At 36.2% G+C, this 21,362-nt stretch overlaps 1 protein-coding gene across 1 annotated transcript in view; it reads right to left on the minus strand.

Annotated features, from left to right (window-relative positions):
* Positions 1–11,054: 11,054 nt before the first annotated feature.
* LOC149375752 (uncharacterized) overlaps positions 11,055–21,362 on the minus strand; it is a 41,586-nt gene continuing 31,278 nt past the window's right edge. Inside the window, exons 2-4 of the mRNA XM_089596214.1 lie at positions 13,562–13,942; positions 12,910–13,444; positions 11,055–12,799 (exon numbers count right to left, since the gene is read on the minus strand). Of these exons, the coding sequence (XP_089452340.1) occupies positions 11,055–12,799; positions 12,910–13,444; positions 13,562–13,942 (2,661 nt within the window). The remainder of the gene's footprint in view (positions 12,800–12,909; positions 13,445–13,561; positions 13,943–21,362) is intronic.

Raw genomic sequence — 21,362 nt, forward strand, 5'->3', positions numbered from 1 at the left:
TTCATATTTTTTCTTATTCTTTTTGCTTTCTCTTACCGATCCTAAGTCGAGGATTTATTGTTTTTTGTATTCCTACGAACTTCTGTCATTTTCTATTATTATGTATTTTTTTTTCTTTTATCCTTGATATTGTATTATATTTTGTAATAAACATAGTCCTTTGACCGGAAGATAAAGGCTTTGCAATTATTTTATCCACACAAAGAAAAAAGTAAAGAAACGAATGACAAACTAAAAACGAGCAGATAATCAACTAGCGCATCAGGCAGATCTATATATTTATTCTAATTACGGGAGGACGGTGGCATACGTTTTTTTCCCATACACGTCAATAAAACACTTTACTGTTTCCTTCCATCCCGTCTATTCTCTATCCCAATTTCTTACTGCAGCTTGGTGATTTCCTTCGTCTTGTTACCAGCCAAGGTGTTGGCTGAGTTTGGGCACGGGGAAGTACCGAAGTTCAGGTCAGTAAAATTGTAAAGTGCGAATAGCACTATGGCATTTGTGGGGGGAGCAGGAAAGAGTCCTTACGGCTCTGACCAATCAAAAAGGACGAAGTCATTTTTTTTGTCGTTTCATAACATTAAAAATTTACTTATTTATGTAATTTGCTATTTCTAAAAGAAAAGAGTCTTTTTGTTTAAGTTGTGCAACTTTTAATTCATTGCCACAGTCAATTTTTACGTTGAACTGAATGGGTCTTCTAGATGAAGAGCAGCTTAAGCGCTAAACAACAATCCAAGCCATATAAACTACGTTGTTAACCTGCAGGGCTTCAAAAGGTGTTCCAATATCTTCATCTTGAAGGAGGCAGCAATCATGACACTTTGAGGTGCTCCACCTATAGTTTACAAATTTCAAGCGCCTTACATGTGGTCAAAGCTATCACCTGGTGAACGCTGGACTAATTAATGGTTAGGATCCCATTATACTATCCCAATATTATCCCACTATCATGGACATCCGGTTCTATACCTTAAATTAAAAGAATTTTTACGCTACAAAACTCTATGAAAAATTCTAGGAAAATATTTGTAAAAAAGTTAAAGGGAAAAAAGTGCCTTGAGAAATTTTGTATGATGAGTAAGTATAATGTACTTATGATGCTTTTAAGCTAATTTACATAACAATTTATATTTCAGAGTAATCTACAATGTGGATGGAATGGGATATCCTTCAACAAAAAGCCTAAACGATAATGAAAAAATTTTTTTTCAAACCATTTGCCAAAGAAAAATCCAGTGTGTGCAAGAAGAAATGTGTACACACTGAAAAACTTGCTTGTGAACTACCTATTACAACCATTTTCTCAAGGGAAAAAAGAAGATACCACTGATTATTATGACTGATTTTGTTATTCAGTTTTAAATAAGTTGATAATTTAATAAAGAAAAAGAGAAGTTATGGGAAGAAAATGATACGAAGTTTTTTCTCACGAGTCAGGGCGTTGGATAGAGCCCTTACTAGATTCTTTTTCTTTTTAATAATTTTATTATAAATTCATATACACTTCGTCCTTTTTAGTACCATTTCGTTAATATATCTATTACTTTTACTTTAATGTTATCGTTTTCTGACTATCTATTGTTTCTATTCAATATTATCTATTTTTATTGATTATTGTAGTGAGAAGTAAAAGAAAGAATTTTTCATTATATTCGTTTGGAGAAAAAAAAGTCGTAAGGGCTCTGACCAACGACCTTACAAGTAAAGAACAACTACTTTTTTATCTTTCCCTCAACTTTTTTTCCTTTAACTACTTTTATTAAAACTATAAAATTGTAAAAATATAATACATGATATGGAGCATAACTGATTTTTTGTATGTATGTTATACATATTTTTCTTACGTTTTACTGATCTAGGAAGTTTGTTGGATGGCATAGGCCTTACAAATTATTTAAATTATTTCCTTAAACAAATTATTGACTACAAAATATATTTATGAAACTCAAAGTAGAAGACTGGTGTTAAAGACAATTTTATCAGCCTCAGTACATAAAATATTTTTAACTATAGTCCAGGCGCATAACCGGTGCTGCCTTCATTTTGCCTTAAAACTCATGTTAAATCTTATGGAAGAAAATAGTTCAAGTGGCTGTCATTGGCAAAGTTCCCCTAAACGCCCATAAGCCACAATGTTAATGTGACTAGTGGCACCAGCCCTCCGCTCCACCCTTATGTGACTAGCGTATAAGATACGCTGTAGATATAAAAAATGGAAAAAAATCTGCTATCTTAGCCCTGTGGACATGGATTTTTTTTTACGTCAAGATGACTATAAAAAAGTGTGGTAAACATCAACTCCTTGAGTGTGTGAGACTCAGAAAATTCAAAAAAAAATAAAGGTTTAAACAAATTAGCATTCTTTTAAGAACAAAACTTCCACAGACAATTAGTTCTGCAACGTAACTATGTACACTTTTAAAAAGCTAAAAAAATTAAAAGTCAGAGAAAATTATGTTTATCTGAATCAGTAAATAATAACTTTAAACATTTTTTTATATTCACATGGAAAATTCACTTAATTATATTTCTCTGTTAAGGGCCATTAATTGTAATGTATATTTATGAGATTTATTGTATATATACCAAGGATGCTTACCAGGCAGGTATAATATACAGCTCTATACTAAAGATATTGTAGGTTATATTACCCTAATTATGCTCAACTTTATTCAAAAACAATTAATGCATTTTCTGACGTTAGATTATTGATTTTTGTAAATAATAAATAAAAGTTCGCATAACCTTTAAATAAATATGATTTAAATTACAAAAAGTTTATTTTTAATTTTTAAGTTTGTGTTTGTAAGTAAAATGTAGGTAAATAGAAAAGAGTAGTGATTAAGAATGAAAGGCATTTAGTTCTTGATGTGTTACGCATATTTTTAATGTGCCTATTAAAATGACTGACATCCCTTGTAAGCTCTTAAATGTTATTCTACGTAAAAACCTTAATTAAATAGAGTTAAGAAGAAAGTACTGTGACGTAAGAAAGTAAGAAAGTAACAGTTATAAAGCTAGTAACAGAATGTTATGATGAATAAGCGTTGATAATTTTTGAACTAAAACTTTTAATGTTTGGCCATGAACAGCCGCGTGAAAGGAATTGCAATACTGAGAAACGTAGCCATTCTCCCTGCAGCCCAAGCCGTCTTCCCAATCTCCCATCTTATATACTTCCTCTTGCTCCATCTTTCTCTTTCACAGAGCGCTCCACTCTACTGTCTACCGCGTCGTTTCTTTCTCTCTCTCTTTCACATCTATGCCATGCACTTCCCTTCCCTCACGCTGCGGCTACACCTATGTACATGCATATATTATAGGTATGTATGTTTTTATGCTACGACTAAGCCGATGCGCTTGCTCAAGCTGAGGTATAGGTATAAAGAAAAGAGAAAGGAATAGAAGAACAATAGATGTACCTACACTAGAGGCAAAGTAAACGTATGGACACTGTATAAATGTTGTACTTGTATTTGTAAATATATTTGTTGTATGTCCCAGTCTGCAAGGGAATCCCAGTGAGTCAGGACCTTGCTTTGCTGTTGTATACTGTTTGTATACAGAATACTATTATAGTGTTTTTATTAGTATTAAATACGTACAATCCAACAACCTAACCTTTGAAAACAAAAAAAAAGTCTCAAAATGAAAGCAAAATTGGCGTAATAATAATAATTTTTACCGGTTATTTAGAGAGGAACTACGTGATAGAGGTGCACAAATTTTGAAAGGTTGGACTATGCACAAACATAACCTCAATGCCATGTTTGGAAAATTTAGACATAACCTTTCGAAATTGGAAAAACAGGCATATTTCGAAAAGAAGGCTAGATAAACCTAAAATAACCACTTTTGTAGGTTATTTATGAAAAAATTACATAATCAACGTGCACAAATTGAAAAAAGTTAGACTATGTGCTAACATAACGTTTATTTTCTTGCTTTTTGACTGTTCCTTGAAAAGAACAAGTGAAAAAAAATTTTTATTAAGTATGACACGTTTCGAGCATTAACACAGATGTTAACAAAATCTTTGAAGAATTGTTGTTACAACATAACCTCTTAAAATTAAAAAAACAGTCTTATTTCGAAAGAGTAGCCAGATACGCAAAATAAATTCCACGTATACAAAGTATTTACTGTGGTGCAATAATATATGTTACGTGGATTCATACAAACAATCGTAGTAATTCTCAAAATTATAAGTTATATTTCAAAGGCAAAGCTACATCCTACATATCCTAGATATAGATTAATTTATCTTGTACTTTCTATCATGTATTTTAAGAATGATTGTAAGGTGACTAGAAACTATATTCCTAGTATTAAATTTGAGATGAGTATAAATTAACTATAAGAACGATTGAAATTTAGTATTAAACCATAAATAACCATAGAAAACGAATTAAATGGAAAATTACACCCTTAAAACAGAAAATAGCTATAAATCTATCGTTTTTCTTAATCTCAATGGTGTTGAGTAGATTATTTTACTTTTGTGGTAGCCAAAGTCAAAAAAATTTGTATTTGTTGGGTACAATAATTCAAACAAGGATTAATTGTAGATATATGATATTACATTAAACGCACGCATAGTAGTTTTATGAAAAAGGAATTTTAGACCCGCGTAACTAGACGAAAGAACCTTTTTTCGGAGCAGTATGGTAAGAATTTTATTTCGTTCTGCATTACATGACCAACAATTCGTACATGAATTAATACATACATCATATCAAATCTATAAAATTACTTAGAATGCGCGAATCATGTGTAACATAAGTAGTATGCATAAGTGTATGTATATTACGCACGCACGTGCTCGAATACGTAATAATAATAATAACAATAATAATTTAATTTTTAATATTTTAATATTGGATTATTTAAGACCTATTAAAATAAGGTGATATCAGATTCTCTTAGTTTCTGTTATACCGAGTTCAATAACATGTGAATTGGATCCTGACACCCAAACCTACTTTTTTTTTTTTTTTTTTTTTAGTTAAAATAATGTTAAAAAATAATAGGCAAAGAATAACATAATTTAAAGGATGAGTTTCATTATATAAAAATATCGTGGAAGCCTTGCTTCTTAAATAGATCGTACAACCTACAGTTCATTTTAGTATTATTATTAAATTGGAGAAGCTTCTAGGCAAGCATGCATCGACGATAAAAGGCAGATTACAATACAAAATAATACAAATAATAGATAATATTTGCTTTTAGGCGAGTAAGCATTAGGATATACAACCCAACATATTTGGGTATTAATAATAAATTAAATGCTCCTTTAGGCGAGTAATCCCTTGCGACTTGATGTTTAACATATTTCACTATTATTAATAAATAAAGTATACTTCTAGGCAAGCAAGCATTGGTGATAGCTAACAGATGTGAGTGTTGTTAATAAATAAAATATGCTTTTAAGTGACCTATTATCCTTATCTACTAACCCAATAGTTTCTTCGTATTTTTAATAGTTAAAGTTAGCTATCAGGCGAGTAAACATTGGCAATTAGGAACAAAACATATCATGGTATTTTTATTGAACAGAAAATGCTCATAGGCGAGCTAGCGTCAAAAGATTAGAGATCCAACTTTTGTTAAGTATTTATAATCATTAAAGTTAGTTCTTAGATAAGTAGCCATTAGCGATTTAAACTTGATTAATCTTATTGTTATTTATAAAAAACATGCACCTTTAAGGGAGCAAAGATCAACAATTTGAAACCGAATAGATTTCAGCATTACTAATATATAAAAAATGCTCTAGGGGAAGAAATTATAAGTGATGAGAGACCCAACAGATTTGAGTGTTAATTATAAACAGATGCTTTATGGGGAACATGCGTAGGTGACTAGACTCCTAACAGTTTTTTAGACTATTAAAATTAAATGTGCTCTTTAGCAAGCAAGCGTCAGCGATTAGTATCTACATATCTTTCGAGTATTCTTGATAAATAAAATATGTTTGTAGGCTGTGAGGTTTTAAAGTTTTAAAACTTAACAGTTCCCTTTTAGTATTGAGAAAAAAAATGTTGTTTGGCATGCAAGCATCCGCGACTAAAATTCTAAATGATTTTACTATGAATAATAGATAAAATACGCTCTTAGGCAAGCATGCATGGCTTATTAAAAGCCCAACCGTTTCTAAGTATTATTTAAAAAAAATTTACGATCTTAAGAGAGCTCACAACATCGGTTAAAAGAGTAAAAAAATTTTTATCTTATAAATAAATGAAATACGTTTTGAGGCGAGTGAGAATAAGTGATTTAAGACTCATTAAATTTGAGCATTCTAAAAAAATGAAATGTGTTCTTAAGCAAGTAAGTACAATTAACTAGAAACCTAACTGAATTTGGTATAATGGGGAAATTAAATGTGATTCTTATAAAGTAAGCATCGACAATTGGATACCCAACAGATTTTTTTATTACCAATAAATAAAATATTCTCTTTGGTGAGCAGGCATCAGCAATTAAAAAACTCAAAAGATTTCAGTATTAACAATAAATATGCTCTCGGATGATCAAGTTATGAAGATTAAAAAATTTATTAGTTTTTTAGTACTATTAAATTAAATACATTTATAGGCAAGCAAGTATTGATGATTTAAAACTCTACTATTTTTCAGTATTATCAAAAATTAGAATACGATATAAGGCGAGTAAGTATCGTTGATCAAAAACCCAACAGACTTAAGTAATATTAATAAATAGAGAACGCTTTGGTGATTAGAAACCTAACAGTTTTCAGTGCATGTATTTATTAAATGTGCAGTTAGGCGTGCAAGCATTGGCGATTAGAAACCAGAGTTTTCCAGCATTATTTGTAGATAAAATTTACTCTTAGACAAGCAACTATTTGTGATCAGAGACCCAACAGTATTGAAGTATTATTGATACATAAAATAAGATATTAAGTGAGCAAGTATTCCTGATAAGAAACCAAACGATTTTTTAGTATTTGAAATAAATAAAATAAATTCTCAGGCAAGCATGCATCGGCGATTAAAAGCCCAAAAATTTTGAGTGTATTTATTATTAAAATGTGTACTTAAGTGAGCAAGCATTGGTGATAAGCTACTTAACCGTTTTACAGCATTGCATATTACAAAAGTTTGTTCTCAGGCTATCAAGTACTATTGGTTAAAAAACTAACTGCATTTTTTTATTATAGAGCTATGAAAAAAGCCTTGTTCAATCTACTATTAGCGATAAGTAGCATAACTGTTCTTTTAGTGATATTTTGTACGAAAATTTTGGTGATTAGCAATCCATATTTTTTATTGGGTACTCTGGGTGTTAATAGAATTTATTTTTACGCCAGCAAGTATTAGGAATTAGCAACTTAACTGTTCTTTAATTTTATTCATAAATGATTAGGCCTCTAGGGAACCAATCCAACTGTTACAGGTATTACAATCTTATAAAGTGTACATATTCCCGAACAAGCAACGGTGATTTCCAAAGTAACTGTTTTTTATAGGGCTGTTTGTCTGACGTAAACATTTAGTAATTTAATTCTATTTCAATACTGGAAGATGTGACAAAATAACTCAAATTTTAATAAAGATTTAATATGCACACTACGGTAGAAATGACGTAGTTGTGTTTGGGTGAGTTCGAAACAAATACAAGTTTATTATTATTTTTTAATTTACGAAAGTTTCTGGATAGAAAGCTTATAAATCCTTGTAACTTATATTAGTTGAAGAATACTATTCAAATGTTTTATATCTTTAATATATTATCTGTTTATCAAGAATAATAATAATACAGTTGTTTAACTCTTAAGTTTGAGCTCAAAGATGTTCAAATAGTTATAAATTCACCATTACTATATTTTTTTTTTTTTTCAATTAACTGACACAATTTAAACAACCTTTTTATTTGAACCGCAGGGTGCATACCATACTTAAGTGCAAAGACCAGTAATGTTTATTAAGGAAAAACCAGCCCATTCATTCCAGACATTGCCAAAAATTTCTGGGCATTTTCTTTATAACATAATTTTAAACTTCACGTAATTCATACAGACACACACGCACACACACACACGTGCGCACACACGCTTCTAGTTAGGACCAGTTTTGCCTAAATTTGTACAATTATAAGACAGTATAACGTGATATTTCATGAAAAAAATTAAACTTATTGGATGTGTATTACACTTTACGTTATTAAATAGCATTATATGGCTGATCATTTCCATCACGTAGGCACAATTCTTAAGAAACAGTTGGATTTCTAATTGCGGGTGCTAGCTTGACCGAGAATCTTGTCTTTTACTTCACTAGACTAAATATCAATTAAATCGCTAATCTCTAATTCTTGCTTGCCTGAAGGCACATTTTATTCCATCTTATCGACAAGTAATACTGAAAAACTGACAGGTTTCTTCATGCCATTAGTTGCTCGCTTAAGAGCATATTATATTTGTTAATAATACTTAAATTTGTTTAGTGTCTTATCACTTATGCTTTTTCTCATAACAGCGTATTTTATTTATTAACAACACTACAATCTTTTGGGCTTCGAATCACCATTACTTACTCATCTTAGCGTGTTATTTAGCGTATTTTATTAATGATAATATTGAAAATTCATAAGATTTTTAATGGACCATGCTTGCCCACATAACAGCATGTTTTGTTTATTTATAATACTAAACAATGGTTAGGTTGATAATGCCCAACGCATGTTTGCCTAAGAGCACGTTTTATTTATTAATCATAATAAAAAGCTGTTGGGTTGACAATCACCAACGCTTGCTTGCCTAAGAGTACATTTTTTTCATTGCCATACTAAATAATTTACGATGTATACTTGCCTAAAAGCTTATTTAATTGATTAAAAGTGCTAAAAAACGTGCTTCTAATCGCTGACCCTTACTTGGCTACAAGCGTATATTATTCATTATTAATAGTGCTATGTCCCGAGTTAATACAGACATATCCCACTATTAGTAAAAACGAGTTTATTTTTCAAAACCATACAAGACTTCATGTGTACATATATAGGATACTTTCGGGAGAGGAATCAGTGTCGGGTGAAAAATACACACTCGCTTAAACTTGTTTACTAATTATTAAAACAAATAAGAAAATAAATCAATTACAAAATACTTGATTGCTAAAGAAAACTCAGATTATAAAAGAAAGTCTTTTCCCGCACGTGCTTAGTATAGAGCACCGTGCGCGCGGCTTCGAGCAGCTGGAAGGCTGGACGCTGGATTAATGAAGGAGACGGCGGGCTAACTTCCGTCGCCTCAGCTCTAGTTGTCCGCAGGTGATATGCGAGCGAGAGAGACAGCAGCTGAACCCCGTTGATCAGGCGCGGCTCTGCTTGCTGTCTGCTGGCTTGCACGGGTGACAAGGAGCTTGACTCGGCTAGTCAAACTCTTGTCTCTGCTCCAGCTTCTGCTTGCGTGCTCGGCGCGAAGATTGTGCGCCAGGTTGTGGCGCTACAGCTACTCCCCCTCCAGTGACTGGCGCGGGTAGTGCTGAGAACGTGACATGACGCTCGGGCTTCTTAGGCTGAGCAACTGGAGGTGAAGTTGGTAGGTCATCTTCTGGAAACGCCGGTGGAGGTGTCTGTCGTTGATGTTGGTTGGCCTGCTGAGACTGAGCTGGGCCTGGAGGTAAACGCTGAGCTGGATTTTCTTCGGGAATAGGCTCTGCTACTTCCAGGTACGCTGGCTTCAGCTGGTCTAAAGAGACGACCTTCTCTTGGCCATTGACGTCGATGACAAATGTCCGCTGTTCTGTGCGTCTAATGACGCGATGTGGGCCAGTGTATGGGGCTTCTAGCGGCTTCCTAATGCTGTCAACTCTCTTGAAAACGTGAGTGCATGATTGTAAGTCTTTGAAGACAAATGGGTGGGCTAAGCTATGCCTGGATGCAGGAACTGGACGAATTGCTTGGAAGAGCTGGCGAAGACTTTGGACGAAAGCTGTTTTGTCGGCCTGGATGGAGTCAGTGACAAAGAATTCGCCTGGAATTCTGAGTGTCGTTCCAAAGAGCATCTCTGAAGGTGATGCTTCCAGGTCGTGCTTGAAAGCTGTCCTGAGTCCCAACAAAACAGTAGGCAGGCAGTCAATCCAAGAGTGCGGGCAGCACCTGAGGGCTGCTTTTAAAGTACGGTGAAAGTGTTCCACCATCCCGTTTGACTGCGGGTGGTATGCAACGGTATGAACTACCTTGGCACCAATGGCTTTGGCGAGTTCAGTAAAAAGTTCAGACTCGAACTGAGCTCCTCTGTCAGAAGTGATCTGGAGAGGTGTGCCAAATAAGCTGATCCAATGATTTGTAAAGGCTTTAGCGACTGTATCAGCTTTGATGTTCGGCAGTGGAATTGCCATGGGCCAGCGAGTAAACCTGTCTATAATTGTGAGACAGTATTGCATACCTTGCACTAAGGGTAGTTTGATTAAATCGATATGAATATGCTCAAATCGATTGTCTGGTTCCGTGAATCGACCAAACTCTGCTCTGTTGTGCCGACCGACTTTTGATTTCTGGCAGGCTTCGCAGTGACGAGCCCAGTTGTTGGCGTCCTTGCGAACTCCTGGCCACACGAACTTGTGCGACAAGGTTTTGGCTGTGGCCTTGCCGCTTGGATGGGACAAACCGTGGAAGGTGTTGAAAGCCAGGCGCCGCGGAGGGGCTGGCAAATACGGCCGCACGATGTTGTTGTTGATGTTGCAGAATACCTCGTGTCCATCCATTGGAAGTTTCTGCAGTTGAAGTGCTAAGTCCAACAGCGTCGGTAGCTCAGCATCAAGGGCTTGTGCCTCGGCAACGGTTGCTGCGTTTAGGGAGGAAGGCATGGAGACTGTGGCGATCTCGAGGGCCTTCTCTTCTTTGTCCTGGTCAGCTGTTGGCTCGTTGTTGAGTGACTGCGCGATGGCGCACGTCCTGGATAGGGCGTCTGCAACGACGTTGTCAGCGCCTCGTGTGTGCTTGAATTTGGCGTTGAATCGCATCAGGTATTCAAGCTGTCAAGCTTGTCTTGGTGTAGCTTTGTCCAAGCGCTGTTAAGGCGCATGGACTAGTGGACAGTGATCTGTGAAAACAGTAAAAGGATGGGCTTCGAGGATCCTCTCAAAGTGTTTGACCGCTGAGAATATTGCCAGCAGCTCTCTGTCGTATGCGCTGTATTTTTGCTGCGTGGCATCCAGCTTCTTTGAGAAGAAACCCAGAGGTTTCCACGTGCCGTCTGGTTGTTGTTGTTCCAGCGCCGCTCCAAGGGCTGTTTGAGAAGCATCGGTCCAGAGCGCTAGTGGAGCGCTGGGCAGGAAAAAGATAGTGCAGGTGGCATTGATGATGTCACTCTTACAATCCTGGAAAGCCTGGTCAGCCTCGACAGTCCAAGTCAGCTTGGCTTTCTTGGGTAGGCCTTTGAGCAGGTCGTGGAGTGGCGCTTGGGCTTCCGCGGCATGTAAAGTGCAGCGTCGATAGTAGTTGACTATCCCTAGGAAACGGCGCAGCTCTGTAGTTGTGGTGGGCTTGGGGTAGGCCTTGATGGCATCAATTTTTGCTGGTGGTGGCTGAAAACCCTTCGAAGAAACCTGGTAACCAAGATAAATGACGTCATCGTGCCCTAGGGCGCATTTGGCTTCATTAACATGAAGTTTATTTTCGCGTAGCGTCTTGAAAAGCTGCCGCAAGTGGACAAGATGCTCCTCATGGTCCTTCGAGACGACAATTATATCGTCAATGTAGGCCTTGGCGAACGGGAGTTGGCGCAGCACGTAGTCGATGGTCCTCTGCATTGATTGCGCGGCGTTGCGCAGTCCTAGGAGGGTCCCCAGAAACTCGAACAGGCCAAAAGGTGTTGCTACGGCCGTTTTCTCCACGTCCTCCTCTGCTATTGGGATTTGGTAGAAAGCTTTGCGCAGATCTATCGTTGAGAATACGTTGCCCTGGCTCTCCTGGAGGAGGTCTTCGATGATGGGCAGCGGGTAGCGGTCCGGGAGTGTGCAGGCGTTCAAGCGACGGTAATCACCTGTGACGTGCCACGAATCCTTGTTGGGCACCATGTGTAGTGGACTTGCCCATTGACTGGCCGACGGTCGGACGATGCCTTTTTCCAGGAGACCTGTAAAAGTTTTCTTCGCAGCTGCCAGCTTGTCGCCGACTAACCTGCGAGGGCGTTCGAAAACGGGCGGCCCTGTGGTGTTGATAGTGTGCCTTACCGGGAGTCTGGGCACTGGGCTGGGCTTGGTGTTTGGCTCGAAGATGCTTGCGAACTCCTGGCGCAAAGCTGCGTACCTGGCTGCCGGGGTATCGCTGAGTCTGGACGTAGTTGGCGCTACCGTGGAAACTGAATGGAGAACCGCACGGGCGAGCGTCCCCTTCGAAGTCAGCCCTGTCAGTGGATCGATGATGCAGCCGTTCTTCATGTCGACCAGCAGGCCGTGCCTCGCCAAAAAATCTGCTCCCAGGATGGCGTGGGGCACGTCGGCGATGACGAGGTCACAAGCCAATTCTCGTCGAAGACCGATACTGAGAATTTGTTGACGTTGGCCATAGGTGTTAATCGGCGTTGCATTGGCTGCGTAGAGCACCAGCTTTTGTTGCTGCAAACCTCTAGTGGCTCTTGAGAGAGGCAGCAAGGAAACAGCCGAGCCTGTGTCCACCAGGAACCTCGTGGAAGATTGCGCATCGTGTAAGTGTAGGCGGATTTCGGGTTGCAAACCGACCTCTGCCGCCTGGCCCAGAGGTGGCTCTACTGGTTTCCCTGGGGGCCCTTCGTCGCGTTTGGGTGCGAGCAGGGTAGCTGGCAAGCGCGTGCCGTGTCCCCGAATTAGTCATGATACCAGCACCAGGATTGATCTCCCCCTGTTGATTGGCTGCGCTTCCTGGACCGTGACCTGCTGCGTGAGCGGCCTCGTGCCTGCTGCTGCTGTTTTTGTTGAGGGACCTTGTGGCTTGCGATGAATTGGAGCATGGCTGCTTCGAGGGCAGCGAGCCTCTCGATCATCGGGTCCTTGTTGATTGCATACACTGTTGGCCCTGCAGTGCTGATGATTTCGTCTGCTGCTTGTATAAGATCCTCCGTGTCTTCAGCCTTAAAGATCTTAAGAAGGTTTTGTGTGTGCACTGGAAGAAGAGAACGCCATTTAACTTTGAGTGTCTCGTCGGATATTCGAGTACCCGCAAGGCCCTTCATCTTCCTCCACAGTTGCGAAGGCTTCATGTTGTCCAGCCTCAGGTCGGTGAAAAGGCTGTGAAGCCTCTGCTCCTCGGACTCTGTAGTGCGCTTTAAAATTGCCTCCTTTAGCGTCTTGTATTTGTCTGATGCCGGGGGTGCACTAACAATGTCCTCGAGCTCTGATGTTGTCTCTCGGTCCAACGCGCCAAAAACAGCGTAAAATTTAGCCGCATCGTCGGTAATGTTATTGGTATGGAAAAGCGCTTCCGCCTGCATAAACCACAACGCGGGCATTTCACGCCAAAATGGCTGAAGTGTCTTTTGTGCCGACATGGTCTGCTCTGTCTCTGTCGGATTTTCTGTGAGGTTATGTTGGATACCGCCTACCTTGGGAGAATTACGAGGTGATCCTCTCGACGAAATCGACTCTTCTTCGCTGTCGATGTAGTTGCTGTCAGCAAAGGGTAGGACGGCGAAACCTAGCAGCGGGTCGTCTGGGCTGCCTGGCACGGGGGCGAGGTCGAAACCGCGTAGAGGCCTGTTGTTCTCGCTGTTGCTTCGACGGGACCCAGCAGCGCGACCTCTCCCTCTGCCGCGTCTAGGAGACCAGCTGCGGGCGCGGTTACCGGGAGGGTGGTCTGGGTCTTGATGTTCGTCGAGCTCGAGCGGGGGGGGACGGCCACGGCCTCGAAGGCATGCCTGGCTGCGTGTCTCCGTCTTGAGAGCGTCCACGTGGCACTTGCACTCGCGAGTTAAAAGTTTATGTGCCTTACGAAAGCCGATGAGTTTTTACATTTTAATGTAGTGAACCGCGTGCACTGATTCTCCGCAAACGAAAAGTATTATTATAAACAACTCACGTCAGGAAAATGTTCAAAGTCCGGGTCACCACTTATAGAATACTTTCGGGAGAGGAATCAGTGTCGGGTGAAAAATACACACTCGCTTAAACTTGTTCACTAATTATTAAAACAAATAAGAAAATAAATTAATTACAAAATACATGATTGATAAAGAAAACTCAGATTATAAAAGAAAGTCTTTTCCCGCACGTGCTTTAGTATAGAGCACCGTGCGCGCGGCTTTGAGCAGCTGGAAGGCTGGACGCTGGATTAATGAAGGAGATGGCGGGCTAGCTTCCGTCGCCTCAGCTCTAGTTGTCCGCAGGTGATATGCGAGCGAGAGAGACAGCAGCTGAACTCCGTTGATCAGGCGCGGCTCTGCTTGCTGTCTGCTGGCTTGCGCGGGCGACAAGGAGCTTGACTCGGCTAGTCAAACTCTTGTTTCTGCTCCAGCTTCTGCTTGCGTGCTCGGCGCGAAGATTGTGCGCCAGGTTGTGGCGCTACACATATACAAGCTCATTTGACAAGTAGAGCTTATATGTCACTTACATGCATTTGTTAGTATTAGCTTTAAGGTAAATATTTCATAATATGCTGACATATGATGTGATCAACCTGATTGTTAAAATGCATCTATACGTTGATACTGAACGTTAGATGTATGTATGCATAAAGTGTATTGTTCGTAATAATGATTAATTAAATTTCGTAATAAATATTTATTTTCAATAACTTATACCGATTTGATAAGTAAATTCAATCATTCCATCATATTAAAAGTTAACTATAAGACTTTTAATAGGATGGCGAAATTTGTAAATTCGTTTGTCACACTTAAACTTTTATTTTGTATTTCTTTTTTTGCTGACACGAGCTTGCATCACCACTGATCTAAGAATCCTAAACATACCTGTCAGAAAGTTAAGATTGGTACTATTGCCTTGTTATTTTACAATATATGATATCATACATGTAATATCATCGAGCAAGCCTACGAAAGTTATTTATCAGTAACATAATTAATACTGAGCTTTCTTAGAATAACCTAACTAAATTATATTTATAAGGATTGATTGTTTTAAGTTTTTTTAATTAAAAAAAAATTTTTTGAAAGACCCATAAATGACTCTTAAATCAAACAGTGAAGGCCATATTTCAAAAAACTCTTGTCATAATAATAGTAGACAACTGTAGGGTTCCTAGTCACCAATGCAAGCTTGCCTGAAAGCTTATTTTATTTATTAATAATACAAAAACTGATGGGCTTCTAATAACTATTGATTGCTTGCCTAGAAGCATATCTTATTTATTAATAATTCTGAATAACTGTTGAGTTTCTAATCGCTGATGCTTACTTGCCTAAGAGCTTATTTTATTAATTAATAACACTTAAAAAACTAATGAGTTTCTAAATATAGATGCTTGCTAGCCTCAGAGCATATTTTATGTCTCAATAACATTAAAATCTGTTGCATTCCTCATTGCTGATGCTAACTTGCCTCAGAATATGATTTGTCTGTGCACTGTATAACAATTCAAAAATTTAAACATCCATACAGGTTAATATTTTACATGATTTATTTGAAATAAAATAAAAGTTTGAAAACATTTTATTTTTAAGGAATTGAGCCCACGGCATAAATAACAAGCTACAGTATGAGCTTTGTTCTTACTTTACTTATGACTTCTCTTTGCTACTGTTAATATTTTTATACATTCTCTGTAGTTCTCTAAACCTGTTTCTTCTTCTTATATCACGCTACTTCAACTCTGTAATTATCCTACTCGGCTGTGAGAACTACTGAACTCAAGGTGGTTTGCCAGAGGGTTTAGTTACGGTAGTAGAAACTTGATATAGTAATTTACATGCATTACGTCGAAGACTTACTACTTTTTTGTGCACATGCGCAAGAAATGTAATGTATGTTTTGTATTATAACTATATTGTACAAGACTCTCCTACCTTCTAATCTTAGCACAAGACAAACTGATAAACAGACAAAATTTCCGCAGAATATCTAAGTAAAATTCAAGTTAACCCCCAATTTCTTAAGTACGAGGAAAAAGCCCGTAATCTGAGCTACGAATCTGTTATTTCAATATTACTGCCATTAGAGTTATGACAGTTATATTTATAAAGTTTTAGTAAAAACCCATAACGTTTCTATGATGAACCGGCTTGTAAGTATGATTTCAATACAGTTATTTCGCAAAAATGTTCCATGCTGAGCAGATCTAAAATTTTCAGTGTAGGTACATTGGGACTACAATAAAAACTTGTTACAATTTTATCCAGTTCATGTGACATTTCGGTTTACTGGTAAACCACCGTAAAAAAGTGTTAAAAAGAGCTAGAGAGTTCTTAGTGAGTTTTAAGAGAATTTGAGAAGGGATTCCAAGAGTGTTTAAGTGTGCAGCACTTATGTAATATGTACATATAAGTTTGTGCTATACCATCAACTCACTCCTTTGTTTAAAATAAATCATGACTTTTTTTTTAATAGAAAATTTTTAATTAAATTCGCAATAGATTGGAAAAAATTTTAGCTTGTCAGATTCCTAAAAGTTTTTAAGTGGCTGCTTTTTTTGTTATTTTATGTACAATTTACATTTACATACAATTTATATACAATTACATTAACGTTGTATACTATTTATGGTAGATATTCATAAAGGTACAGGTGGATAGGAACTATAAATGGTGGTTTAAGAACTCAAAAGAGTATTAACATTAGGTTCTTTTTCCCTTTCTACTTTTTGTTCGTAATATTCAAAGCATGTACATACACGCGTAAGTTCTCGTTTATTTTAATAACTTAAGGTTACCAACAGAACGTTATCTTATAAGTCGTTGGACCCAACTAATGGTAACGTAATAATGTTCCATCACATAGATGGAATCGATAAGTAAGTAGTGAATTATCCAAAGACACGTGTTTTATTTAAAAGTATAAATGTAGTTTAATGTAACTCCTTCCCTTATTTTGAATGGACAGTTTTAAAGTAAATTGTTAACTCTTACGGTAAAACAAATATACCTTGTCCTTCGTAAACAATTAAAAATGTCTATCATAGAGTAGGAAACAATACTTTATAGCATCACACAAACAATATAAAAATTTGATCGAACGCTCGTTGGATACTTAAAGCTTCCTAATTTATTAACAATACTTCAATCAACTTAAGTAAAAAGCCAATATTTTTAGCGCTGGTAGAAACTGCTAATCTGAATTTGTATCTTAAATATTAAATTTTGATTCAACACATACTTTTCACAGAGAAATTAAAACTTGTCTGTATTTAGTATATGTTCCATTAAAAGGTAATTTTTTTTATGTCAACAGGAATGGAATCATAGAAATTTTTTTTATCGAAATGAATTCTTTTTCACAAGCAACTAATTTTGGGCAGTAATTTATTCCTGTGATTGGTCCCAAAAAATTGTCTGTTACAAAATACGATGCAGACTAAGATGACCTAAGTTTTTATATGCTCTCTACATGCCACGTGTGATATGTTACTGACTTCCTGTAAAAATAAATTTATAGTAGTCTTACTCATTTCAATAGTAAACATTAGATTTGTTAGTCCATCCCATCGGATAACTTGTTCAATATATTGTAGTGTACGTCCGTAACGATTGAGTAAAGAACGTTTTTTTTGTTTCTATCTTTTGCTTTTGCGTACAGTATGACACATCAACTTTTGTATCATAAGTAGGTTTAGAAATATAAATAAAATAAAATTGAAATATGTTTGATAGCGTAGCATAAATATTTGAATGCTGTTCTACTCAATGAAAGAGAAACTTCTAGTATAATACTATAACAAGTACCTTTGGTCCGAGTAGAATGTGTATAAAACTTATAGACAATTAAAGTTTAACTGGGAAAGAAATTTATTGATTATATTTTACATTGCATGTTGCCAATACGTAACTATAGACGTAAGTGCAGAAACATGATAACGTTTTACGAAGCTTTTTGCTTTGTTTGAAAATGAACTTAAAAAGGTTCACTTTTTATAAAAGATTTCGGTGAAAGTATTGTTTCTCATGTTTACTGTAAAAACAAACGGTTTGGGCAATAACTCATGAAAAATACTTGTAAGGTTTGATAGCTTGTATAAAAATTTTAATTAAGTGAAACGTCGTAACGGTAGGCAAAATAACATAGCTTTTAGGAGAATGAACATGGAAATTTTTTTTAGTTTTTTAAGCTTAACTTTTGATGGAGTGAGACGTTATAATTTTATACAAAACGGCACAGCTTTTAGGAAAAACAAAAGGAGAAAAAGTTTGAGCTTTAATAGCTTAAATAAGACTTTTAATTAGATAAAAAGATAAAATTTTAGCTAAAGTAACATAGCTTTGAGGTGAAATGTTATGAAAAAAGATTTACAAGTTAAGATACGTGAACATAATTTTAATTAAACGAAAAGTCACAATTTAAGGCATAATGACATATCGCATGTAAGAATGTTAGAAATTAATCTAATTTTATCGATGGGTAAGTATTATTGTGAGTAACTAAATTCATCGACATTTCCCATCCATTACGAGATTGCCAAGGCTACTTGACTTTTTCAGTTAAAAGTCTTTCATAAGTGGCACTATTTTTCAATATCTACGAATGACAATTTTTCTACAAATCGTAGTTTTAAATAATAAAATTAAGTTGGCTTGAAAATCTTGTGATAGATGGGAAATATCGATAAATTCAATTACTGGCATAATAAAAAATCATTAGAGGAAATATTATAAGAAATAGCTTATTAGTTTTACTAGTTTAAACAAGATTTTTGCTTGGTTAAAATGTCAATAATACTAGTTAAACTGGAAATTCAAAGTAATCAGTGATCCGTTGGGGGCGAAATGTAAGAAAATAAATAAAAACAAGTAAAGTGTATTTAAATTTTCCTGCGTTGATTTATTGATGCGCAACGTTTCGCTGACAATATGCGTCAGCCTCATCAGGCTACAAAATTAGAATTAAAAACACACAATGAGTGATCTGGAAGGCTCAAACACAAAAATACAATAAATTTTTTGTAAATTGTTACTGCTGGTACGTGAAAAATCGTAAGTTTGGTTGACTTACTCGTCACCTGTCGTGCTGTCGACTGACAATAAATTACAACCACAAGCCAGCGCTTATATAGGCGGAGCCGCAAAGGTAGACGGTAAAGGGCGATGAACTCGATCGGGACATTTAAACTTTCGTAGTAAAGGAAGGTATGCTCTATTAAAGGAAAGCACATCCTCCTTTCTATTGATGTTGTGTTTGTCGAGTTTTATATAAAGCATTTCGGAAATAATTCTTTTTTTATAATTGGATTCTTTGTCAAGGATTTTAAAGTTATCCCAATCGAATTCATGGTCAAAATTGATTTGGTGTGCACAAACAACGGAATCGGAGTTTTTACTTTTCATATGTTCACTGATGCGGACCTCCGCCGCTCGCTTTGTTTCACCCACATATGACGCAGGACAATTTTTACAATAAAACTTATATACTACATTTGTCTGTTTATGTTTATTCGTTGTATCTTTTCCTAAGCGGACGATATGCTGCAAATTATTGTTAATAAGAGGGTAAGTGTGAATATTGTAGGGTTTTAACATGGTTGAAATTTTTTCAAAATTATTGTCAATATATGGTATGCCAATTTTGCAGAGAGGGTAGGTGTTTGCAGTGCTTCTGTTATGATTACTATATTTGTGTCTTTTTAATCTGACCTTTATGTTTTTATTAATAAAGTTAAAAGGGTAATTGTTTTTTATCAACAGGTTTTTCACCCTAGCAATATTCACACCGTGAAAACGTGTACTGGCAAGTAAGATCGCCCTATCAACCAAATTAAAAACAATATTTCTCTTATAGCTAACTGGATGACCAGAAAAATAATTTAAGATTCGTCCGGAAGAAGTAGGTTTTTCAAACCAGTCAAAATTAATAATTAGAATTTCTTATTATCGTCAAGTCTAAAAAGTTGAGTTTCTTGTCAATCTCCATTTCATATGTAAATTGTAGTTTGGGATGATATGAATTAAAAATATTTAAGATTTGGTCAATATGGTCAACATTAATTAAAAGTAATACATCATCCACGTAACGAAAATGAAAAGATGGAATAATATTATAGTTATTTTTTAAGATGGAGAGACAATCATTTTCCAGGTCGTCCATTACAAGGTCAGCAAACAAAGGTGAAATAGGAGAACCCATTGGCGTGCCGAAAATTTGTTGATAAAAAATGTTGTCAAAAGTAAAAAAAGTATTATTGAACAAAAATTCTGTACATTGTCGGATTTCATCAGCCGGGATTCGACATTTATTCATTATGGTCACAATACGTCGATCGATGCTCCGTAGTACCAACTCTAGAGGAATATTAGTAAATAGGGAACTGACATCTAAAGACATTAGTCTATAATTAGTAGTGGGTTTTATATTTTTTAGTTTGTTTTTCAATTCAAAGCTATTATTAATGTGTGATATTGTAACGTTGACTGACTTCTTGAGTTCATCGTAAATTACTTTTGCTAGAAAATATGTAGGGCTATTGATAAGAGAGACGATAGGACGTAAAGGGGCATCGACCTTGTGAATTTTCGGCAAGCCATAACATTTAGCTAGAGTTGTATCTGTGAGCGACAAAGCGTTCGGATGGTATGTTCTAGAAAGGAAGCCGTTAGAGTTGAGATTCTTTAAAATGTTAGAGGTTCTTTTTTGTAGAGAGTTTAATGGGTTTTTTGAAATAATTTTATACGTCGATTTATCAGACAGTAAATTATGCATTCTTTCCGTATAGTCACTTTTTTTGAGACAAACCGTAACGTTGCCTTTGTCAGCAGAGGTGAAAAATATATCGGGATTTTTGTTTAGAAAATTTTTTGTTGATTTTAAATTTTTTGAATATTGGCGGTCCTTTCTAGAAATAGCTGGCTTTTGTTTACAAGCATTAACTAAATATTAAGATAATTTGTCACGGATTTCGGTCTTTACTCGATCGTTCGTATCGAAGTGTGAGAGACCAACTTCTAGGTTTTTGATAATACATAAAAAATCGCGTTCACGAAAAGATGATAGGAGATTGAAATTCGGTCCAAGTGATGCAATTTCGGCGACATCTTTAGGAATGGCTATATTCGTTAAATTGTGTATTGAATCATTATTACTGGTTGTGGTGTTTGTTTCCGGTAAGATTTTTTTAAATTTTTTATGTAACGTATGATTAGATCTTCTGTAGATGGTGTTTTGTTTGATGTTGACAAATTTATAATGACGTTCACGAATATTGTAGTCTAATTTTAATGACGCGATGTGATCTTTTAAACGGGAAAT

The sequence above is a fragment of the Copidosoma floridanum genome, unplaced genomic scaffold (genome assembly GCF_036245765.1).
Source record: "Copidosoma floridanum isolate Cflo_tuat_1 unplaced genomic scaffold, Cflo_Japanese_pri ptg000004l, whole genome shotgun sequence".
In the NCBI taxonomy this organism is placed as follows: Eukaryota; Metazoa; Arthropoda; class Insecta; order Hymenoptera; family Encyrtidae; genus Copidosoma; species Copidosoma floridanum.